The 24,717-nt window shown below is 47.4% G+C and overlaps 1 protein-coding gene across 1 annotated transcript in view; it reads left to right on the top strand.

The window, feature by feature from the left end:
- Positions 1 to 24,717, top strand: part of GPR143 (G protein-coupled receptor 143) — a 37,509-nt gene that overhangs the window by 6,826 nt on the left and 5,966 nt on the right. Inside the window, 5 exon segments of the mRNA XM_035029614.1 lie at positions 6,483 to 6,575; positions 9,715 to 9,824; positions 11,890 to 11,998; positions 13,274 to 13,391; positions 14,646 to 14,889. Coding sequence (XP_034885505.1) covers positions 6,483 to 6,575; positions 9,715 to 9,824; positions 11,890 to 11,998; positions 13,274 to 13,391; positions 14,646 to 14,889 — 674 coding nt within the window.

Here is a 24,717-nt window from a genome sequence, read left to right as displayed (position 1 = left end):
GCCCAGGTACCCTGACTCCTGGTCCAGGAAGCGTGTGTCCCCCACTTTCCGATGGAGCCCTTGTTCTGCCTTTTTTTTTTTTAAGTAGTATAAACTTCACCCATTTAAGTGTATAAAATCCATTATTTTTTAGTATAGTTACAAAATCATGCGACCATCACACCAACTAGTTTTATGACATTAGTCATCACCCCCCCAAATCTCTTTACCAGTGATTAATTCCTACCCCCACCCCCCAGCCCCTGGCAACTACCAATCTATTTTCTGTCTCTAGGTTTGCCTACTCTGGGCATTGGCTGGAAGTGGAATCATTCAGCATGTGACCTTTTGTGTCTGGCTTCTTAAACATACAGTGACATGTTCAAGGTTTCCCCATGTTGCAGCAACATCCATAGTTCCTTCCTATGAGCTTCTGAGTAGTATTCCATTGTAAGGATGTACTACATTTTATTTAATTTTGAGAGAGCATGTGAGCAGGGGAGTGGGGCGGTGGAGAGGGAGAGAGAAAAAGAAAGAGGGAGAATCTCAAGCACACTCCACACTCAGCACAGAGCCTGACAATGGGGCTCGATCTCATGATGCTGAGATCATGACTTGAGCTGAAAGCAAGAGTCAGATGCTCACCAACTGTGTCAGCCAGGCACCCCGATGTACTACATTTTATATATATACATATGTGTGTGGGTGTCTGTGTATGTATGTATGTATATATGTACTTAAAAGTTTTATTTATTCGACACAGAGAGAGATCATTTGAAAGAGAGAACAGCAGAGGGAGAAGGAGAAGCAGACTCCTGCTGAGCAGGGAGCCCCACATAGGGCTGGATTCCAGGACCCTGGGATCATGACCTGAGCTGAAGGCAGACACTTACTGACTGAGCCACCCAGGTGCCCCTTAAATATATTTTTTAAAGGTTTTATCTCATTTATTATTTTTTTAAAGAGTTTATTTGACAGAGAGTGAGAGAGGGAACACAAGCAGGGGGAGTGGGAGAGGGAGAAGCAGGCTTCCCGCTGAGCAGGGAACCCTATGTGGGGCTCGATCCCAGGTCCCTGGGATCATGACCTGAGCCAAAAGCAGACATTTAACAACTGAGCCACCCAGGCGCCCCTAAAAATTTTATTTTAAAGATTGATTTACTTATTTGAGAGAGTGCACATGAAAGTAGGGGGAATAGCAGAGGGAGAGAATCTCAAGCAGACTCCCCACGGAGCTCAGAACTGGCCTTGGGGCTCCATGTGGGGTGTGATCACAGGACCCATGAGATCATGACTTGAGCTGAAACCAAGAGTCAGATGCTTAACCAACTGTGCCACCCACGTACCCCTAAGGTGCCTTTTTCCAAAAGGTATTTGAGAAAACTCACCAAAAAATATTTGAAGAAGAATAATCTATGTTGCTCATGGTTGCTAATAGCAAAGAAACTTACAAATCGAGTTACTTCCAGATTAACCAGGATGAGGAAGTGGAGGAAGATGAGGCTTAAAACTCATTAATCTGGAATATTTTGTATGAGTTGAAAAAAACATGGGAACCAAGCCAAAAAGAAAAGAGTTTGAACACTTTAATTTAGGTCTGTGATCCATTTTAAGGATTTTCTTTTTAAACTAATCTCCACACCCAGCGTGGGGCTTGAACTCACAACCCCGAGATCAAGAGTCACATGCTCTACCGACTAAGCCAGCCAGGCACCCTGGCCTATGATCCATTATATTTATTTATTTATTTATTTTTAAAGATTTTATTTATTTGACAAAGAGACACAGTGAGAGAGGGAACACAAGCAGGGGGAGTGGGAGAGGGAGAAGCAGGCTTCCCGCTGAGCAGGGAGCCCGATGCGGGGCTCGATCCCAGGACCCTGGATCACGACCTGAGCTGAAGGCAGACGCTTAACGACTGAGCCACCCAGGCGCCCCTATGATCCATTATATTTTAAGATTTTATTTATTTTATTGGGGGTAGGAGGAGCAGAGAGAGAGAGAATCTCAAACAGCCTCTGTACTGAGCATGGAGCCTGACGTCGGGCTCGATCCCATGACCCTGAGATCATGACCTGAGCTCAGACCAAGAGTTGGATGCTTAACTGATTGAGCCACCCAGGCGCCCCAGTGATCCATTTTAAATTAATTTTTGTGTGTAGGTGAGGAAAAGGTGGGTGTTTATTCTTTTGCATGTGGATGTCCAGTCGTCCCAGCACCATTTGTTGAATAAATTCACTTTTTAAATTGTTTTTTAAAGATTTTATTTTTATTTTTCTTAAAAGATTTTATTTATTTGAGAGAGAACAAGCAGGAGGACTGACAGGGAGAGGGAGAAGCAGGCTCCCTGCTCGACGTGGGGCTTGATCCCAGCACCCTGTGGTCATGACCTGAGCTGAAGTCAGACGCTTAACCAACTGAGCCACCCAGGTCCCCCTAAAGATTTTATTTTTAAGTAATCTCTACACCCGGTGTGGGGCTTGAACTTAACAACCCCGAGATCGAGTTGCATGCTCCACCCATTGAACCAGCCAGGAGCTCCTGAATAAATTCACTTTTTTAAAGCCAATATCAGTAAACAAAGATCACATTCAAGCTGTACAATATGCTGGTCAACCTTAGTAGATCCTTGCCCTAAAATCATTGGTAGGGGCGCCTGGGTGGCTCAGTCGGTTAAACATCTGCCTTTGGTTCAGGTCATGATCCCGGGGTCCTGGGATCGAGCCCTGCATTGGGCTCCCTAGTCAGCAGGGAGTCTGCTGCTCCCCCTGCTTGTTCTCTCTCACTCTGTCAAGTAAATAAATAAAATCTTTAAAAAAAAAAAAAATCGTTGGTATTTCTCCTATTCCTATGTCCTCATCATTAACTTTGGTCTCTCTGCCCTGAAGTTTAGTGTTTACTTTTGTGCTTGTTTCTTCCACCTTTTTACTTTCACTCCTAAACTTTTACACATCTGTACAGAACCTGTGTATTCTTGGTTTTGAAAATTCTCTAGGGAAGGCAGTGAAGGTCAGAGGCAGCCAACCAGGTATATCCGTGAGGATTAGCTTTGGCTATGTAAAATACATAAAATAATAGTGACTTAAACAAGATAATTTTTCTCCCGTGCTAAAAGAGGCCAGAGGTAGGCAATCCAGGGCCCTTATGATGGACATCAGGGACCCAAGCGCCTCCTATATTCATGCTCCATCATCCTATTGTGTGACTTCCAACTTCAAGGTGTCATGGCCCAATATGGCTGCTGGAGCTCTAGCCATCACATCTGCATTCCAGGCAGCAGGAAGGAGGAAGGGGGCAATGGATAAGGGTCTGTTTTCCCCTGAGGCACCTCCCTTCAAGCAGCCTCCCTGGGGATTTTGCACAACAATTCCCCTTTCATATTATTGGCCAGAATTTGGTTTCATGGCCACACTTAGCTGCAAGAGGAGGTTGGAAGTATATATAGTCTTAGCCAGGCATACTGCCATCTGGCATGACATCCAGGTTATGTTACTAAGGAAAAAGGGAAAATGGCTTTGGGCCAGCAACTGGCTGCAAGGAGAGGTCCGTGACCTGGAAGCCCAGTGCGAGTGTGTGTTCCTGTCTGATAGGTTTCTCACTCAGTTTTGGAGGGATTGGAGGATTGGAGTTCTGACACACTAGAGGTCTCGCAGACAGCCAGTTGTGGAGCTGTGAGGAGCCTTGCAGTAGCAGAAGGAAGCTGGAAGCAGAGTACGCCGTTTACTGCCACAGGGGTGTGCACTGCTTCACCCCCACGCATGGATGGCTGTGGTCAGGCGGGGCAGCCCGACCGCTTTCTGGATGTAGAAGACAGGCAGAGCCCTTGGAAGCCGGGGCAGGCAATCAGGAAGCCCTCCGCAGGCCCAGAAGAGTGTTTGGAACTCATTTGGGAGCACAGAATAAGGGTAGGCAGGATGCAGAGGGCGTGCAGAGATGAGAGGATGCTGGCAGAGCATAGCTTCCAAGGACCTGCCAGTCATGCAGGATGCAAAGGTCCAAAGATGTGAAACATCCAGATGCCCGCCTAAGGACAAGAGCGAGGGCAGGTGTCCAGCGCTAGGAAGACCTTTGAGAGTGAAGTCGGCTCTCCCATCAAGAAGGAGTAGGGATGGGGCACCTGGGTGGCTCAGTCGGTTAAGCATCCGACTCTTGGTTTCAGCTCAGGTCCTGCTCTCAGGGTCATGGGATCGAGCCCTGCACTGGGCTCAGTGAGGAGTGTGATTAGGTTTCTCTCCCCCTTTCCCTCTACTCCTCCCCCCACACTGCTCGCTTGTGGGCGTGCTCTCTCTCTCTCTCAAATAAATAAACCTTAAACAAAAAGGAGGTGGGAACACAGCAGAGAAATAAGACAGGTGGTTTGGAGCCAGAGACCCAGCCCCTACCTCATCCCTGGCAGAAGCCATGCTCCTGGTGTGAGGGCGCCTAGGGGCCAGCACAGGGTGGTTGGAGCCAGAGCTGAAGGTGTGGGTCCAGAAGCACCTGTAGCTTCCCTGCTAAGAGCCAGCTTGCTCCCAAAGCCAAGGGTGCAGGTGATTCTGCAGGTGGCAGTTAAGAGACTGGAGCTGCCCTGGGATGGGTCCTGAGGAATTCCAAGGCAGGGGGCAAGGTATTGCAGGAATGGCTGGATTAAATGCCACGTTCCCTTCTAGATCCTTCCAGTCCTCAGCTATTTTCTTTGGCACAGGAGAATCTTTTTGAAAATCCTAATTCTAAGAAATGTCATTAAGACAGATTTTGAGTTAAAATTTAAACTGCTACGTTGGCTCCCGATGCAGGATGTACAGGCTTTAAACAACAACAGAAGGTGCTTGAGACTGTGGGAAAGGCCCTAAATTGAAGTCTACCTGCTCCGTGAACATGAGTGTGAGAGAAAGGGGGTCTGGGGAGGGCTCTTGCGTGCCTGGACCTGGAAACTGTCCAGTGGTGAGATAAAGGGACGAGGATCTGCAGTCCCCTGCTGCTCCTCGTTGTGCACGCATGGGAGCTCAGGCTCACCACCTGTGTGGGTTTGGGGTTGTATCAGTTCCTAAAGTGGCTGCCGCCTGACCAGCCTGGCCAGTCTGACTCCACTGTGCTTGGTCATCCGGAGCCAGAGCACCGTTGACGGGACTGTGGCCACCCCCAGCCCTGCCCTCGCCTGGCCTCGCCCCCTGGCCTGCTGTCTCCCACCTCTCAGCATTCCTCTGGCCCTAGATTCCTCTGGCCCAAGGTGAGGGTCTGCACTCTACAGTCACCCAAGTCCTTGCAGAAGGCTGCTCCTTTTTTCCTTTGTTCCATGCAGAGCCTCTGACTTCTGGGCAAGACCCACCCCACCAGCTCCCAAACCCAGAGAGATAGGGCAGGGCCGCTCCAGAACCGGGAGGAAACACAGGCTGGAGTCGTTTCCTTGTGGCCTTCCAGAGAGCTGGCTGTGAAATGTTTCTTCTTCCTGAAGCTCATTCCCGTGTGCTGGCTCTCTCCTCCTGTCTCCTTCTCAAAGGGCATCCCTTCACTCAGATCCCTGACCATTCCCTTGTCTACACAGCTGATCTTCAGAGTTAAAATCCTGATGGGTGGGGGGTTGCACTATTTGCCAGGAGTCTGGTAGAGTCTTGGGTTGTGGTTAGTGCATCCGATGGAGCGCTGGGCCCCCTGTCCTGTGGCGCAGAGGATGCAGATTAAAGGCTGCATTGGCTCAGTCAGAGAGCTGTGCATCCGTCTTCCAGCCCCCAGCTGCAGGGCTGGCTGACCTCTGGTCTATAGGGAAAAGGGCGAGGTGTGTGGGCGTAGGAAGATGAAGGGTAGAGATGGTCCAGGAATGTGAAGCATGCAGCGAATGGTGGGCGTGGGGGAGGAGGGCGAGGAAGGGAAGCTCCCCACTATCCTGGAACATCAAATGCGCACACATTTCTTCAGAGACCTTGGGTTGGACTGAGCACGGAGACCCTTGACTTTTAGGTGCCTCTGGGAAGGTTTGGGGATAGGAGCTCCTCACTTAGCGGGTAAGCCGGTTGCTGAGGAGGACTGATGAGGTACCTGCTCCTTGTTCCTCTCACCCTTGTAAGCCTCACGTGCTGTGAAAGAAGCCAGACACAGAGGGCCACATACTGCATGAGTCCATTTGCCTAAATTGTGCGGAATAGGAAAAGCCATAGAGACACAAAGGAAGCTGGTAGTTGCTGGGGGCTAGGAGCAGGAGGAACGGGGAGGGGGGTGCATTTGGGGTTTCCTTCTGGGGTGATGACGATGTCCGAACTGGATAGAGGAGGTGACTGCACAACATTGTGAATTTACTGAATACTCCTGAGTTGCTCACTTGAAAATGGTTCCTTTTATGTTATGTGAATTTCATCTCAATTAAAAAATAAAAACTCAGAGGCATAATAAGGCAAATCTTTGCCAAGGGTTTGCTCAGTGTACGTTTTCCTGACTGTTTTGGGTCCCGGGAGTGGGTCTGGTACTTTCTGTGGCTGGGCATCCCGATCCCTCCTCTCAGGCAAGGCCCCCCTGTCCTTCTCCCCTAGCACCATCCTGCTCTACCACCTCATGGCCTGGGGCCTAGCCGCCCTGCTCTGCGTGGAGGGAGCGGTCCTGCTCTACTACCCTTCTGTGTCCAGGTAAGTCGGGACTCCCAGCTCCCCAGCCCATTGTGTGCTCTTGAAGAGAATGCGGGGGCACTGAGCCAGAGCGGGCCCCTTGCAGGTCATGCCAGTGTTCATAGAGCCACCCAGCTGACCCCCGGGGGGGGCTCACTACAATACCTTGTACTCTTGGGCTCATTTCCCTCCCTCTGCCTTTCACATTTGTGCAGGTGGGTGCTTCTGCACACACAGCTTTTGGTGTGTCTCCCATGTAAGGACGTGCACGCAGCTCTAGGTGTAGAGAGAGATCTGAAATGGTCTCAGGTTCTTCTTCAACCTTAAAATCTCATCAGTGCAGGGGCGCTTGGGTGGCTCAGTCGGTTAAGCGTCGGCCTTAGGCTCAGGTCCTGGGATGAGTCCCACATCGGGCTCCCTGCTCAGCGGGGAGTCTGCTTCTCCCTCTCTCTCTGCTGCTCCCCCTGCTTGTACGTGCTCTTTCTCTCTCCCTCTCCCTCTCAAATAGATAAATAAAATCTTAAAAAAAAAAAAAAACAAATCTCGGGCGCCTGGGTGGCTCAGTTGGTTCAGCGACTGCCTTCGGCTCAGGTCATGATCCTGGAGTCCCGGGATCGAGTCCCGCATCGGGCTCCCTGCTAGGCAGGGAGTCTGCTTTGCCCTCTGACCCTATCCCCTCTCATGTGTTCTCTCTCATTCTCTCTCTCTCAAATAAATAAATAAAATTTTTAAAAAAACAAAAAAACAAACAAAAAAAAATCTCATCAGTGCAATCATTTGTAAGGCCTCACGGTCCCTCCAAGTTATGTATATTCTAACTTACAATGGAAAGCTGAAAAACAGGTTGGACATTGTCTCTTTGTGATTTTAGGGCTGTGTAGACAAGGATCGACACAGCACAGCCCTGAGGACAAATCCGGCCCTCTGCTTGGTTTTGTAGATAAAGTTTTATTGGAACACAGTCATGCCCATCTGTTTATGCATGATTTATGGCTGCTTTCATTCTGCAGTGTCAGTTTCGACAGGCTGTGTGTGTGGTCCACAGAGCATAAAATACTTAACTGTAAATGTTCCCTGACAGAAAAAGTTTGCTGACTCATGGTTAGACCATTTCTCCCCTGCTCCTTTTTTAATTTCTTGCAGCTACTCTGACATCTCCAGATTGGTGTTGCCTAGTTGATGGTGAATACTCCCGAAGTTCTGTGTAGATCCATTCATACAGCTGCTCTCCTGAGGAACTTTAAAAGGACAAATACAGTGACTGTGGCTGTTACAATGGAATGCACTTAATTGGAAAGGGAGTTGTCATCACTCAGCTTACCTGCGGGCTCCTGGAGCCTCCTGGGAAGGTTGCATGGGAGCGGGAGGGAGCCATTGCTGCAGGGCTTACAAGGAGCTCTGAGGCGCCCCCGTGGTCCTTGGGAGGCCGCTCCTGGGCCTGAGTCAGGCTCCCATCCTCACCCTCTCATTCATTGCTCACTTTTTGTCTTTCTGTCAGAATCATGGCTCTTCCTCCACTTGTTTCTCCCCTCAAGCCTTTCCAGACCGCATTTGAGCCTTCACAGCTGCAAATGAAAACTGCTTTTAAAGGAAGGGAGCATTGTAAGGTGATACTGTGTTCCTCCTGATGGTGAGAAAAGGTGGCATTGCGTTTTTCCTTCCTGACTTTTTTTGCATTTTTCTATCATTTTCCCTTTCTGATTTGACCGCTCCATGCATATTAAAACAAGAGTGCTTGCGTTTTTATCATTCCACCTTCTGTGGCCACAGGGGCTGTTCCTCCATCTGCGTTTTTATCTCCTGCTTGGCTTAAGCAACCTCTCTCCCCTTTGCCTTCGATTCTCTTTTCCTCTTTGCCCTTTTTTCTGTTACATTGTGCATTTCTTAGCCGATAGTTCTTACCTTGGTAAACTCACACCTGTGTAGCAGTCCACTGCATCACATGGTGACTCATGATTCCCATGATCCTTCAATAGAAATTCCCATCCTTGGGGATGCCTGGGTGGCTCAGGTTGGTTAAGCCCTCCCCCCTGTTGATGATCTCTCTCTCTCTCTCTCTCTCTCTCATACTCTAATAAATAATTTAAAAATATATATATATTTTTTATTCTTGGGGGGTGGGGTAGAGGCAGAAGCAGGCTCCCCATCACGCAGGGAGCCCAACACAGGGCTCGATCCCAGGACCCTGAGATCATGACCGGAGCTAAAGGCAGATGCTTAATTGACTGCGCCACCCAGGAACCCCTATTCAATGACTCTTGCAACATCGTTATTATAAAATATAAAAGAATACTCAACAGCATGAAAAATTTTAAATACATGTGTTATCAAAAACATACTCTTCCCCCCCCAACAATTCATATAAACCCACATTTTCTTTCTTTCTTTTTTTTTTTTTTGTTAAAGATTCTATTTATTTATTTGACAGACACAGCCAGAGAGGGAACACAAGCAGGGGGAGTGGGAGAGGCAGAAGCAAGCTCCCCGCTGAGCAGGGAGCCCAACACGGGGCCTGATTCCAGGACCTGGGATCATGACCTGAGCCGAAGGCAGACGCTTCACCAACTGAGCCACCCGGGCACTCAAAATCTTAAAAAAAATTCCGATCCTTTTCCCTGAAAAGCACCCGTGAAATGATTGTTATGCATAACCATAGAAACACACTTATTTTGGAACAAGAAGTTTGGGTATACTGAGGTGCTGAAGGGGAGGGACTAGATCTTCACGGGACTGGCTAGGCATAGGCATAGTGCCGAGTAAGTGCTTAAAACCTCACTACTTCACTGAGCACCTCTGTCTCTACTTGAATTGGGTCTTTTTCTCCTTGAAGAGACCCAGTGCGGGGACTCCCCCATTCCAGTGTGTCTGTTTCTATCTTTCCTTTTCTCAGCAGGGCCCTTTAAAAGGTCCCCCAGTGGAATGCCTTAGAGGTCCTTCCATTTACAAGACAAGTAGAAACATGATTGATCTGCCTTATTCTTCAGTGATTTATTGCTTATTCACAGACATGAGCTGTGAGTCAGATTTCCTTTGGGCAGACTCAGAAGTGGATTTATGCATTTCCCTTTTCACTCTCCTCCTCTTATCTCGGCTTCCAGATAAGTATGTATATTTTAGGCAAAGCCTTGTTTTCGAGAATGACTTGGTTTTCCTCCCGCAGGTGTGAGCGGGATCTGGAGCATGCCATTCCCCACTATGTCACCACATACTTGCCGCTGCTGCTGGTGTTTGTGGCCAATCCCATCCTGTTCCAAAAGACAGTGACTGCAGGTGAATAACAGGGAAGCTCTCTGGGTGCAGGACCATGGGGTATGGCTCCATGCCTTGGGCTCAGATGATGGCGTGTCTTGTCCTTCTGGAATCATCCAGGACAATTGACTTCATTTGTCATCCTCCAGAGACATAAGCACAGTACACTTGGAGAAAGTGAGCAGGTTTAATAAATGAAGTGAACAAGCCTCTTTAATGATGGGCTACGTCAGTTCTTTGCCAACGTTTAATAGCTCCAGGCCAGGACCAGTGGACTTTATGTTTCCATCTGGGCTCATCCTGGGTCTGCCCTTGATGTGGCTTGCAGGCCCCAGGAGTGCCCTTGGAAAACTGTGGAGCGGGAGGCTTGGGCGGGGGAGGGAAGGGATGGAGTCTGGCCTGAAGAGTGGTGAGCCTGGCTGCTCCCATGATGTGCTTGGCCTCTGTCTTTTCTCAGTTGGGCAGGAAACAGGAAGTAGAGCACAGGAAATGAGTCAAATGCAATGGTAAGGACTGGATAAGAAGGATGTTGTGAGCCAGCAGAAAGCCCTGGAAAGACCTCCGCTGAGGCTGGGGACTTGGCATTCCAGTCCCCACTGCATCCTCAAGGAAGTGTGACAAGGAGCACCCTCCAACCTTCAGCCCCATGGATCTCTCAAGTGCAGAATAGGAATGAAGAAGTGCAGGCCTGGCCTGGGTGGCTCAGTCTGTTAAGCATCCTGGGATTGAGCGTTGTGTCAGGTTGGGGTCCTGGGATCCAGCCCTGCGTCATCAGGTTCCCTGCTCAGTGGGGAGTCTGCTTCTCCCTCTGCCCCTCCCCCCAGTGCGTGCACGTTTTCTTGTGTGCTCTCTCTCTCTCAAATAAAATCTGAAAAAAACAAGTGCATCTTAACAGAAGGTTGATTGAGGATCAGCTGTTGATCGTAGAACTTTAAAACATTAAAAGGACTCTATCACTAGGAATGGGAAATCATTGTGGCTCTTTGGATCTCTTTTCTTTCAGGTCTGCCTTTAAAAACAGTATATTAAATGCAGTAACTTTTTAAATAGAATTGCATAAAAGTGCTGAGTCAGTTACATCAAACATGAAAATCACATATATGGAAAGGACTGGAAAGAAATGCATTAAGATGTTCACAGTGCTGGTCTCAGGGTGGACAATGGCTCATTCGTTTTCCTCTAAGCTTTTTTATATTTTCCAACTTGTCTATAAGGAGAAATTTTTAATCTTTCAATGTTCCCAAACAGCAAGTGTGCATTTTTTTTTTTTTTTAAAGATTTTATTTATTTGAGAGGGAGAGAGAGCACAAGCAGGGGGAGCAGCTGAAGGAGAGGGAGAAGCAGGCTTCCCGCTGAGCAGGGAGCCCGATGCGGGACTCGATCCCAGGACCCTGAGATCATGACCTGAGCCGAAGGCAGACGCTTAACCGACTGAGCCACCCAGGCACCCCAGGTACGCATCATTTTTAAGATAGAAAATATAAACCTTTAAAAATACCATTCTTGAAAAAAAATATAGTTATTGAACTCATCCAAATAAAATCTGGGGCTTAATTAATAGTAAAGCACTATTGCTAATCTTTTCCTTGTGACAAATGTGAGCCTGGGTGTGTAAGATGTTGACATTGAACGAATCTGGGAATAGGTCTGCAGAAACTCTCTGTGCTATCTTTGCAACTCTGACATAAGTCTACAGTGATTTGAAAGTGTAAGTTGTAGGGGCGCTTGGGTGGCTCAGGTCATGATCTCAGGGTCCTGGGATCGAGCCCCACATCGGGCTCCCTGCTCAGCAGGGAGTCTGCTTCTCCCTCTCTCTCTGCTTGTGCTCGCTCACACTCTCTCTCTCAAATAAATAAAATTGAAAAGGAAACAAAGTAAAGGTTTGAAAGACTCCGCATCCCCTCGAGCGTGTGAGAACCGCAGCTTGGAAGCCGGGAGGGAGGAGTGGCAGTATCGGGCCCGACCTCATGCTCTGCTGCCTTTGCTTAGGGGCTGACATCCTCATTGACGCCCTTCCCTGTCACTCAGGAAAGGCAAATAATGAATGTTACATGCAGTTCCCCTGGTTTTTTTTTTTTTTTTGCAGTGGCCTCTTTACTAAAAGGAAGACAAGGCATTTACACAGAGAACGAGAGACGGATGGGAGCCGTGATCAAGATACGATTTTTCAAAATAATGCTGGTTTTCATTATTTGGTAACCTTTCGTCTATATTTTTTTTAAATTGCCCCTGGGAAGGGATATGCAATCAGCACATTTTTCCAAGCATGACCCAAAAGTTGCAAAGGGAAGAGTCTTTGGAAAGGAAATCTTTGATACTGTGCTGGGGCGCTTGGAGGAAATGCACATGAGACAGGAAGGCAAGTCCACGACGTATGAGCTCCTGGAAAGATAGTCACATCTGCTCAGAATATATGTAAAGCCCTTGGAACAAAAAATCCCGAGTTTAGTTTTGTTATATCCTAAAAGTGCATCCAGTGTTTACTCGCGCTGTTAGGGCTAACTCCGAAATAAAGCGCTTGACCACGCTTTTAAAGTTTACCCGTTTCTATTCATTCTGGACCCCAGAATTCCTGTATCTGACAAGAAACAAAGGCAAGGGTACATTTTTTGGTGTGACGACTCCGGTGCAGTCAAGAAGTGTAGAGAGCAATTTTTCGCTCCTCGGTTTGCCCCACCACCGGCATTCGGCCCCAAGTTTCAGGTGGATGCTTCGAAAATGGATCTGTAACCAGCGCAAAACAGATGGAAATCAGCAAACCTTTTGCTAGGGTGAATCAATAGTTTGCAAAACAGGATGTGTCTTTGTGCTGTTAATAATTTATCCGAGGGGCGCCTGGGTGGCTCAGATAGGTTAAACGTCTGCCTTCGGCTCAGGTCATGATCCCAGGGTCCTGGGATCGAGTCCCGCATCGGGCTCCCTGCTAGGCGGGGAGCCTGCTTCTCTCCCTCTGCCTCTGCCTCTCTCTCTCTCTCTCTGACTTTCATGAATAAATAAATAAAAAAATTAAAAAAAAAATTTATCCAATAGGAGGAGGTTTGTTTGGACATTCTCCTAGGAGAGATGGAGACTATCTCCCTCTAAAAATACACTCAGCTCATCGTTTTAAATTTCATGGGCCTACCAACAATAACATTAAAAGTTTAAACAAAAGATAGCAAGATTTTTGGGAGGTCTCCCTCAAAAAGTTATATTACTCTTCAAATGAAACATGAGTTTTGGGTTATTTCATAGACTGCTAGATCCCTTAACACTGATGTGGTGTTGAGTGTTACCCTTGGAAAGACTTGCTGATCTCTGCTTTAGACTTGAGAAAAGGAGTTACATCTCTTAAATTCTGGATGCAGTAGTTCCTCCTTGCTGCTCATATGGATCCCCCTCCAGGAGTTGCAGGTGTTAGAAGACATATTCCCTGACCCCCAGCATTTAAAAGTGAATTGTATAACCCTGGGTTATTTTCTTGCTGACAGTTGGCTGCCGAACATCATCAATGAAAGCCTTTTATTCTATCTTGAAATGCAAGCAGATGTCAACGGGAGCTCTTTGAAACCTGTCAGAAATGCGGCTAAGACCACGTGGTTTATTATGGTAGGTCAGTCTTGGTTTTAAATTTTTTTTTCTTGAAAAATAAAGACAAGAAGTGCTCAGAAGTATGATGGATGAGTTTAACAGGTTCCTCGGGACCTCCATCTGGCTTTGATCTGCTAGCTCGCTAGTCCTGTTCATTGTTGGGATCAGTAATTAAATGAGCACAACTCTGGTAAATCAGTTTGGCACAGTGTATCAGACCTTTCAGAACAAAATATCAGGGCATTTAGCTTGAAGAAATATTTCAGCCTGTGAAAAAGCTATAGGGATGAAGGTATTCCTTGTAACCTGATCCATCATTAGAAAGCATTATAGGCGGGCACCTGGGTGGCTCATTCAGTTAAGCGTCTGCCTTCGGCTTGGGTCCTGATCCCGGAGTCCCAGGATCGAGCCCCGCATTGGGCTCCCTGCTCAGCGGGGAGCCTGCTCCTCCCTCTCCCTCACTCCACCTGCTTGTGCTCTCTCTGTCAAATAAATAAATAAGATCTTAAAAAAAAAAAAAAAAGAAAGAAAGCATTATAGGCAACCCAAATTAAAGAAATACAAGGGAATGGCTAAGTAAATTACATTTTTTCATCTCGACGGAATGGTATGCAGGTGTTAAATGTGACAGTTATGAGATCTCTAGTATTCAGTGAAAAATGCAAGATATAAAAATCAGGCTGGTTACAACTACAGAATAACACGTTAGTGTGTGAAAAAACATTGGATAGAAATACACAACATGGGAGTAAGGTGGAAACCGCCTGAGTACATTCTCCCAAGGTTTCCATTGTATTGCATTCATAATGAAGAGACAAAAGTGTTAGTGGAGACGTATGGGTTGTCCTGTGCAGAACTGATATATATGTTGCTGCAGAATCAGGGGGAATCTGACTCATGAGGACGTTATAATTAGACCAGCGTTCCCTGCCTCCACCCCTTTGCTTTGGAGTTTCACTTGGTTCCTTTGGTTCACTTCATGGCTACTCACCACACCAAGTGGAGGAATGTTCTCTAGACTCATTTTTGGCCTTGGGTACCTTCGTTAAATCAAATTCTGACTCGCGAGCACAAGATGGAAAGCGCCTCTCTGTCGGAGAGCCAAGCCACCCTGGAAGGTGCAGCGCCTCAAGCCAGTCTTCGTCGTGCCCCACACCAGCCAAGCGGCTCACTTCCACACGAGGTGGCCCAGAGGGTGCGCGAGTGGACATGATGCTCTAATTCCCAGTCCGCGGCGCCGACCGACCCGTGTCCTTTCCTCCTGCCTCCCAGGGGATACTGAATCCAGCCCAAGGATTTCTCTTGTCCTTGGCCTTCTACGGCTGGACGGGATGCAGCCTGCAGTTTCAGTCCCCCAGGAAGGAGATTCAGTGGGAGTCCGTGGCGAGTTCTGCTGCGGAGCGGACCTGCCTGTCCCCGGAGGGCTCCCGCGTGCCCTGTGAGCATCCGACTTGCAGGAAGGTGGCGTGTGTGGGCGGGCACACCTCCGACGAGGCGCTGAGCATGCTGTCTGAAGGTAAGCCCTGTCTGCCGAGGCACGTACGTCGAGGAGCCCCAGGGCCAGCCTGGAAGTCGGGTATCAAAGAAGGAGGTGACGTGGTGTGGGAGAGGCGTCCGTCACTGCTGTGAGTGGAGGGTGAAAGCAGCCGACACTGATGCTAACCTGGCATGTTATCACCCGCCTCTCTCTCTAACATTTTAATGGCACCTGCCGCTCAGTTGCTCAGCACGGTAGCCTTGCGTACTTGTAAGTGGTCCCTGCCTTGGCTGGATGGCTTCATGAACAGGACATCGATTGTCACTCCACACCCCTCCCAGGCCCTTGCTGCAAGGCCATGGATGGTGTGACTGTCCTCTGTGGTTCTGGGTGCAGTTTGGTTTGCCCGGCTCACGTGGGGCCGTTGCAGGTGAAAAGCCCACCCCAGGGCGGGCTCTTCGGATCTGTCCTTCTCACTTAACGACTGTAGGGCCGTGCCCTTCAAACTGCTCTGCAGACATCAAACCGGGTTCTCTGGAACCCGAGTGTGGTCCTTTAGACATCTAGGAAATGATTCAATTCCAAGATGTACACGAAAATCTGTGGGAAGAGTTGTGCGTACTAAAATGTGTTGGTGACCAAATACTAACCCACCCAGGCCCGGCAACCTGTTAACTTGTCCAACAGGTTAGCTCACATATTCGTGGAGCTCAGTGACATTCCCCTGCCCTCCCGGTTTAAGCGAGGGCTACCCAGAGCTGGGAAGATGAGCTCCTTAAAACTGTACATTTCCAGCTCCTTAGCCCTGCGAAACAATTTCCTGGCTAAGATGCGATGAAATCAAAACACAGGAAACTTGCAGGTCACTTGCAGACCTCAGTGTTTGGTTTTCAGAGTTTTGTGTTGACAAAAGCAGCCTTATCGTTCTAATTGATGACAGTCCAGATTGTAACTTACAAAATGACTTTTTGCTAATGTACCAGTCTTCTCCCTGTTGAGGTTCCTTGTAAAGCTTTGTTTTAGCCCAAATGTATCTTCTGATGAGGAGGAGTTTGAAAATCACCACTCTGAGTTCTGCAGAGCTTTAACTGACCTAATCATTTGTAATCTACAAGCAGATTGATCCTTAGAAGGCCTTTGGTAGCTATAATGTTATGGGCGCCCACTGGTTGTTTAAAAAGAGAGCCAGAGAGAATGTTGAAGAAGGTCGACTTGAGTGTGTTCTGGGACATAGAGGCTTCTTGACCTTTCCTCAGCTGACACTGGGGCTGGCAGAGATGGACCAGCCTCCTCCGTCAACCTCTCGCCCCATCTACTGTGTCTGTCTTCCGAGCGCGTCTCTCATTCTCAGCACCGTTGGCATCTAGGGCTGGGGGATTCTTTGTTCTGAGGACGGCCTGGGCACTGTAGGATGCGGGGCAGAGGATGTGGCCTCTGCCCACTCACTGCCAGGAGCACCCATCCTGATGGTGACAACCAGCACTGTTTCCAGACATCAACAAATATCCCCTGGATGCACAGTGACCCCCCAGTTCAGAACGAGTATCTCAGAATAACTAGGCTGTCCTAAAGCTTGGATCCAAAAATTTGCTTTCCCCAACATGTTGTCTGAGCTAAGTGCACGCACGCACACACACACACACACACACACACTCACGTGTGAAGTCAAAGACAAACACCACACAATCCAGACAAGTTTGTACGGAAATAATGTTGAAATTTGAGAGAAGGGAAGATAACACCGAGGCTATTTGGAAATGGCTTTAGAGGTTGTTTCTTTCCATTCCTTCAATTCAGCTGCATTGAAGGAGGGTTTGTTTTCAGATGACCAGGTTGGTTTATTCTCGGGGCCAAAATATATAGTGATGAATTGATAGATTGATTCTCTGAGATGAGTATTGTCTGATTGTAATTGGAAGCCTCGAAGAAAAACAGTATTTCTGGCTAGAGCAAAAAGGCAGAGACCATGTTCTTATCGACTTTCTCTCTGGTGCAAATCCTTAGTCAAGGATGAGAGAACACCGAGAGTTGCTGTTAGCATGGGACCACCTGGGGAATGAGCCAAAAGATTTGATCTTGATCTATTCAGTTTTGCTGGATTCCCATCCTGGTGTTTCAAAGTGGTCAAGCCCATCTTTGGAAGTCAAGTAAAACATTAGAAATGACAATAAAAACCATCCCAGCGTGCCTCCAGCCCGTCACCGCCAGGGAACAAGACCAGTCAGTGTCTCCCCTGCTTTCATTGGTCTGCGCTGAAGGTCGGGAGTATTCACACAGAGCTTTTCGAGAAAGCAAACAGAACCAATAGAAACAGGGCATGGGTTCCTTCTGGCCGCTGTCTCGAAGCTTCCTTCCCTTCCCTCCTCCTCAGTGCAAGCCCTCAGCAAGGCTGATGGACTGGAGAAATTCACGCGTGACAGAGACTTTGTCTTTGAAATTTGAACTCCATTTGGTTAGTCAATTTATATTTGGGGAAATAGTGCAATAAGGAAACATCTTAAAAATCTTGGCGTTTGGATGTTTACACAAGCGCTGGTGTTGGCATTCCCTAGTGAAGTCCGTCAGACTTGTAGCTGCAGAGATTGGCCCTAGTCCCATGTTGCCTTTGCCTCCCTCCCGTGCTTTTGTTAAAAATTGAGATCTAATTCACATACTATAAAATTCATCCTCTTAAAGTTGCTTTAAACTTCATTGAGTGTTAGCATATTCGCAAAGTTGTGCAATTATCTAATTCCAGAACATCGTCATCACTCCCAAAGCAAACCCTATACCTATTTTCAACCCCTTCCCATTCCTCCTTCCCCTCAGCCACTGATCTACTTTCTGTCTCTGTGGATTTGCCTGTTCTGGACATTTCATCTAAATGGACAAATGCTTGTCCTTTTGTGTTTGGCTTCTTTCACTTAGCATCATGTTTTCGGGGTTCATCCACATCGTAGCTTGAGTCAGAACTTCAGTCTTTTTATGGCTGAATAATACTGCATTATTTGGATAGAGCCGTACTTGGTTCTGGTAATAATGACCAATGACCTCCCACAACTCTGCCAGGCCTTATGCTGGGAGCTGTGTGGGGTGAGGGGACCAGAGGGGCAAACCTGGCCCCCAAGGATCTCACGGTGTCTTGGACAAAATAAAAAAGCTAGGAATAGGGCCACCTGGGCGGCTCAGTCGGTTGAGCATCCGGCTCTTGATTTCTGCTCGGGTCATGATCTCAGGGTCATGGATCATGGCTCTGCGCTGAGCAGGGAGCCTGCTTGGGATTCTTTCTTTCCCTGTCCCTGTGCCCCTCCCTGGCTCGTGCACTTTCTCTGTCTCTCTAAAAAAAAGAAAAGAAAAGCTAGGAATAGAATAAGCAAAGGGGAAATGCCAGCTTGAGAAAAATTTGGAGGAAAAAGAAAGCATATGAGGAACGCTTTTTGAGAAAAACAAGGAATGCAATCGGTATTTTTGATTGTGGAAAGAATATGGGTAAAAATAGGAGCTATTGATTTAAAGCCCTTGTTTAAGGGACAAACAAACAAGCTCCATCAGTAAGTAACATTCTTTGAGTTGGCAAAGCCTCTAGAAAGACTGTGTGAATGGCCCTCGAGATACACTTTTATTTATTTTTGTGAGAGAGAGAGAGCGAGAGCATGAGCAGGAGGGGGTGCAGAGGGAGAAGCAGACTCCTGCTGAGCAGGGAGCCTGATGCGGGACTCGATCCCAGGACCCTGAGATCATTACCTGAGCTGAAGGCAAATGCTTAACTGCCTGAGCCACCCAGGCACCCTGAGATTGTTATGTTAACCTTTCACCGTGCAGGTGCAAACGAAGACCTGAATCTTTTCTTATTTTTTAAAACTCCAGTACAAGTTAATGTACGGTGTTCTATTAGTTTCACAGGTACAAGATAGTGATTCAACAATTCCATACGTTACTCAGTGCTCATCATGATAAGTGTACTCTTCATCCCCATCACGTGTTTCCCCCGTCCCCCCACCCACCTCCCCTCTGGTAACCACCAGTTTGTTCTCTAGAGTTAGGAGTGTTTTTTTCGTTTGTTTCTTGTTTGTTTGTTTTGTGTCTTTAATTCCACACATGAGTGAAATCGTATAGTATTTGTCTTCCTCCAGGTGTATTTCACTTAGCATTATACCTTCTACATCCATATCGTTGCAGATGGCAAGATTTCATTCATTATTATGGCTGAGTAATATTCGATTGTGTGTCTGTGGGTGTATACACACCCCATCTTCTTTATCCATTCATCTATCATTGCACACTTAGCTGCAATAAGCATAGGGGTGCATATGTCTATGAGTTTCACAATCTTTGGGTAAATACTCAGAAGTGGAATTACTGGATCCTATGGTGATTCTGTTTCTACGGTCTCCCCACAGTGGCCGCACCAGTTTGCATTCCCCCCAACAGTGCAGGAGGGTTCCTTTTTCTCCACATCCTCACCATTTGTTTCTTGTGTTTTTGATTTTAGCCATTCTGACAGGTGTGAGGTGGTATCTCCTTGTGGTTTTGATTTGTATTTCCGTGATGTTGAGCATCTTTTCATGTGTCTGTTGGTCATCTGGATGTCTTCTTTGGAGAAATGTCCGTTTATGTCTTCTGTCCATTTTTTTAGTTGGATTATTTGTGGTTTTGGTGTTGTTCTATAAGTCCTTCATATATTTTGGGTACTAACCCCTCATTGGATATGTCCTGTGCAAATATCTTATCTCAGTCAGTAGGAGGTCTTTCAGTTTTGTTGATTGTTTCCACCACTGTGCAGAAACTTTTTATTTTAATGTAGTCCCAGAAAGCTTTTGTTTCCCTTGCCTCTAGAGACATATCTAGAAAAATGTTGCCACGGCCGATGTCAGAGAAATTATTGCCTCTGCTTTCTTGTAGGACTTTTATGGTTTCAGGTCTCACATTTAGGTCTTTAATCCATTTTGAGTTTATTTTTGTATTTGGTAAGAAAGTGGTCCAGGTTCATTCTTTGGCATGTGGCTGTCCCAGTTATCCCAGCACCATTTGTGGAAGAGAGTATGTCTTGCTCATTGTATATTTTTTCTCCTTTGTTGAAGATTAATTGACCTTGTAGTCATGGGTTTATTTCTGGGCTCTCTAGTCTGTTGTATGGATCTATGGGTCTATTTTTGTGCCAGTACCACACTGTTTTGGTTACTACAGCTTTGTAGTATATCTTAAAATCTGGGATTGTGATAGCTCAAGATTGCTTTGGCTATTCGAGGTCCTGTGTGGTTTCGTACAAATTTTAGGATTATTTGTTCTAGTTCTGTGAAAAAAGCTGTTGGTATTTTGATTGGCATTGCATTAAATCTGTAGATTGTTTTGGGTAGTATAGACATTTAAATGAAATTTGTTCTTCCAATCCCTGAGCATGGAATGTCTTTCCATTTCTTTGTGTCATCTTCAGTTTCTTTCATCAGTGTTTTATAGTTTTCAGAGTACAGGTCTTTCACCTCTTTGGTTAAGTTTATCCCTAGGTATTTTATTATTTTTGGTGCAATTGTAAATGGGACTGTTTTCTTTCTTTTAAAGATTTTATTTTTGTGAGAGAGAGAGAGAACGAGAGCATGAGCAGGAGGGGGGTGCAGAGGGAGAAGCAGACTCCTGCTGAGCAGGGAGCCTGATGCGGGACTCGATGCCAGGACCCTGAGATCATTACCTGAGCTGAAGGCAAATGCTTAACTGCCTGAGCCACCCAGGCACCCTGAGATTGTTTTCTTAATTTTTCTCTCTGCTGCTTCATTATTCTTGTATAGAAATGCAATGGATTTCTGTATACTGATTTTGTATAATTCCTTTATGAATTCTAGTAGTTTTTTGGTGGAGTCTGGCAGGTGTTCTATATATATAGTATGATGTCACCTGCACATAGTGAAAGTGCCCAATGGTCAGTTGTAATAATGTTAAATTACAGATTTTTGATGGAAAATTGGTGGCAGCTCATGGCTAACTGAAGGCCTAAACTGAAAAATAAGACTAATTAGTTATGATCTAAAGAATTCTTAGTAAAGTGAGAGTTGGGGAGATAGGTCAATGATACCTCAGTTAAAGTTGGGAAAACAAAGAGTTGAGATCTTCAACATTTTTTTTTTTTTTTTTGCTAAGACTGCATAATGAGCTAAGCTCTCTGTCTTTGAATAATAGCACCATTTATTGAGGTTCTGAGAAGCTAGGTGACATACAAGCTAAGTATAAGGGATGGACTTGCCATGCAAAAGCTGTCACGATAACCTCAAGGAAGGGTTGGTGGCTGCTGGCCCCAGGACTGTTCACTTAGCCTCGTCACGTTCAGTTAGCCTCGTCCAAGTGAGCTGACAACAAGCCCTTCTAGCAAATCTCACTTAGTGCTTGTTTACCTCTGATAGGGTGGTAATGATGGTCATTTTTCATAAGGTTGAACAGATCTGTATGCTGTGTAGTTAATGCATAATCTGACGTGTTATGGCTTGAGGGGGAAAATGGAGCAAATGTTCGTCTGAGGAGTGGAATTCAGAAGCAAAACAGGAGAGTGAAAATGTCTAAGCTGCATCTGAAGTATCAAGGCAGTTCACTGGGGGCTAAAGAGGTGGTACAAGGAGGGAAACAGCCCAGGGCAGACTGATCCCCCGCAGCAGACTCGGCTTAGTTTACCCCCACGCAGTGTTCCTGCTGCAAGTGTCAGCCAGCTCTTCTAAGTGGGCATCTTGGGATTGAGATCTGGCTTGGTCTTGGGCGGTTTTCTTCCTCTCTTTTTTCCAGCTGGTTTGATACTGGGTTTTGTTTTTGTTTTTGTTTTTGTTTTCAGTAACAGGGAGCTATCCATAATGCAAAAAATACTGTTACATGGGGGAGAAAAGACCCAGAGATATAATTCAAAGGGGTTAACACAGTTACTGTTGTGGTGAATTGACTTATTCATCACGTTCTGAAGCATCTGTGATTTTAGGATTCACTCCAAGGCCAATAGGCTCACCTTGAACCTCCATTAGTATCTGATGTGGGGTCAGGCACTTTGTAGGCACTTAACATAAGTTAAGTGAATTTGATCTCCAGCAAATGTTTTTGAGCATCTGCTGTATTGTCAACACCATTTTAGTCAGGGGGGTAAGTGTCCTTGCGAAATATAATGTATGAAACTTACAAATAAGTAAAGACAATGCTGTTTTTATTTGAAAAAAATGTGAAGTGTTGAAGGAATGCAGAAAATGCAGGGACTGTGTTGGTTTGGGGACCAAGGGTGAGAGTTTCTGGAGGAGGTGGTGTTCAGGCTGGGTCTTGCACAGCAGACCCGAATGGGAGAGGAGAAAGATAACCAGACAGGGAAGACCTTATATGGAGACACAGAGGAGAACGTCTGTTTGTACGGTTTGGGGATGGCCACAGCATGGGATGGTGTGACCTGTTGTCAGAAGCCAGAGAGGCAGGTTGGGAACAGATGATGAAGGGTTTTTGCAGATTCTGCTACAGAGCTTGCATTTTATATGTGGCCAATGAAAGGCCAGTTTTGCCTAGAAGAGGACCCGGTGCATCTGTGTGGGAGAATTGATGTGATGATCATGTTTTGTGACTGTGGCAAGTTTCCACTGAGGGGACCTATATGTCATTTCTTATGACAATGGCATGTAAAGTACCATCTTTAGGAGGAATCTGAATTACGCTCAGAACTAAAAGTCGAGAAAAAGGGAACTTCTCACAAACATAAACTTGGTTGACTTTTATCTTACGAATTCCAGAAAAACTTAAAATCTTTGTTTCCTCGTTTCATGAGCATTAAGAAGTTTAGTGCCAAGTTTCTGGCCCTCCTTTAAGCAGGACGCTTTTCTCAGAAGGGATAAATTCGTAAGTGTGGTATTAATCTTATCGCTGGCGTCGAGGGTGGGGAGGGTGGGAGAAGGAGGTGTGTGTTTTTCGGGAGATCCCTTCCCCACACCGTATAGTCAGCCTGGATCCGGTGCCTGCTCGCTGGGGGAGAGGGGCAAGGGGTGTGTTTTTGGCCGGAGGCTGGGGGTGGGGCCCTGGTGGGAGGGGCCTGGCTGGGGCGGACCGTGAGGGTGTGACGTGGCAGTGGGGCGTGGCCAGAGCGCAGCTGGGGCTGGGGCGCCGGCAGGAGTGTTTGGGGGCGGAGGGCCGGCCCAGGCTAAGTGGGGGGGTGCGGCCGTCGCATGTGGGGTGTGTCTTAGGGGTCTGGGTGGAGGGGTGTTGTGTAGGGTAGGCTGTTCCTGTGTCCAAAGAGAGGGACATGGCCGTACAGAGGCTGGATCACAGGACACGCAGATGGTGGCTGGCGGGGAGGGCTGAGGCACAGGGCATGAGCGGGGACTGAGGGGTCGTGGTTAGAAGAGAACACAGGTATGTCCCCAGGCAGGAGGCTCCTGGCCTATTGAGAACATAGTGGGCCTAAGTGAGGGGAAGAGCTGTATCTTACTCACAGTGCCATTTCTCCCCCACATTCCCGGTTTCTCCCACAGCCCGTCCCTTCTCCCGCCACTCGCCTATAATCCCCTGCCTCTCCAGCTATTTCCCCGCCTCTTCTGCCATTCTGCACGTCTCCCACAATCCATTGCTTCACCATGCCCCACATCACCCATACACCGTTTCTTCGCCCGCCATGCCCCACCCCTCCCACAATCCCCTGCTTCTCCCACCATGCCCCACCCCGCCCACAATCCACTTCTTCCGCCACCATTCCTCACGTTTCCCATGAACCATTGCTTCTCCCACCGGGCCTCACATCTCCCACAATCCATTGCTTCTCCCACCCTGCCCCCACATATCCCATAAACCATTGCTTCTGCCACCATGTTCCACATCTCCCATAAATCATTTCTTCTCCCCCAATGCCCTTGTATCTCCCATACACCATTGCTTCTCCCACCATGCCCCACAGCTCCCACAATACATTCCTTCTGTTGCCATGATCCCCATCTCCCATAAACCATTGCTTCTCCCACCATGCCCCACACCTCCTACAATCCCTTCCTTCTCCCACCATGCCTTTCTCCCAGTCCATTCTTTTTACCGCAATCCCCTGCCTCTCCCATAAGCCATTCCTTCTGTCGCCATGTCCACCATTACCCATAAACCATTTCTTCTCCCACCATTCCTAACGTGTCCCACAATCCATCCCTTCTCCCATCATGCCTCACTTCTCCCATAATCCCCTGCCTCTCCCACAATCCATTCCTCCACCATGTCCATCTCCCACAAAACCCTGCTACTCCCACAATCCATTGCTTCTCCCACCATGCCCCATACCTCCCACAATGCATTTCTAACCCAGCATTCCTCATGTCTCCCACAATCCTTCAACTCCACGCCCCACACTTCCCATAAACCATTACTTCTCCCACAAAACCCTGCTTCTCCCACCATGCCTCACTTCTCCCACAATCCATTCCCTTTCCCACAATCCCCTGCTTCTCCCACAATCCATTTCTTCATTCGGCATGTACCCCATCTCCCATAAACCATTGCTTCTCCCACAAGACCCTGCTTCTCCCACAATGCTGCACCCCTCCGGCAATCCATTCCTTCTCCCACCATGCCCCACAACTCCCACAATCCATTCCTTCTCCCACCATTCCTCACTTCTTCCACAGTACCTTTCCCACAATCCCCTGCCTCTCCCACAATCCATTCCTTCTCCCAGCATGCCCCCCACAATCCATTTCTTCTGCCACAGTTCCCGTCTCCCACAATCCATTCCTTCTCTCACCATGTCCCCCATCTCCAGTAAACCATTTAGTCTATCATTCCCATCTTTCACAACCCCCTACTTCTTCCACCATGCCCCATGTCTCCCATAAACCATTGCTTCTGCCACCATTCTCCGCCCCTCCCACAATCCCCTTGTTCTCCCACCATTCCTCACTTCTCCCACAA

The sequence above is a fragment of the Mirounga leonina genome, unplaced genomic scaffold (assembly GCF_011800145.1).
Source record: "Mirounga leonina isolate KUSES-001 unplaced genomic scaffold, KU_Mleo_1.0 Mir_268, whole genome shotgun sequence".
Taxonomy (NCBI): Eukaryota; Metazoa; Chordata; class Mammalia; order Carnivora; family Phocidae; genus Mirounga; species Mirounga leonina.
Note: the sequence above shows the minus strand (reverse complement) of the source record. Positions and strands in the feature narration are given on the sequence as shown.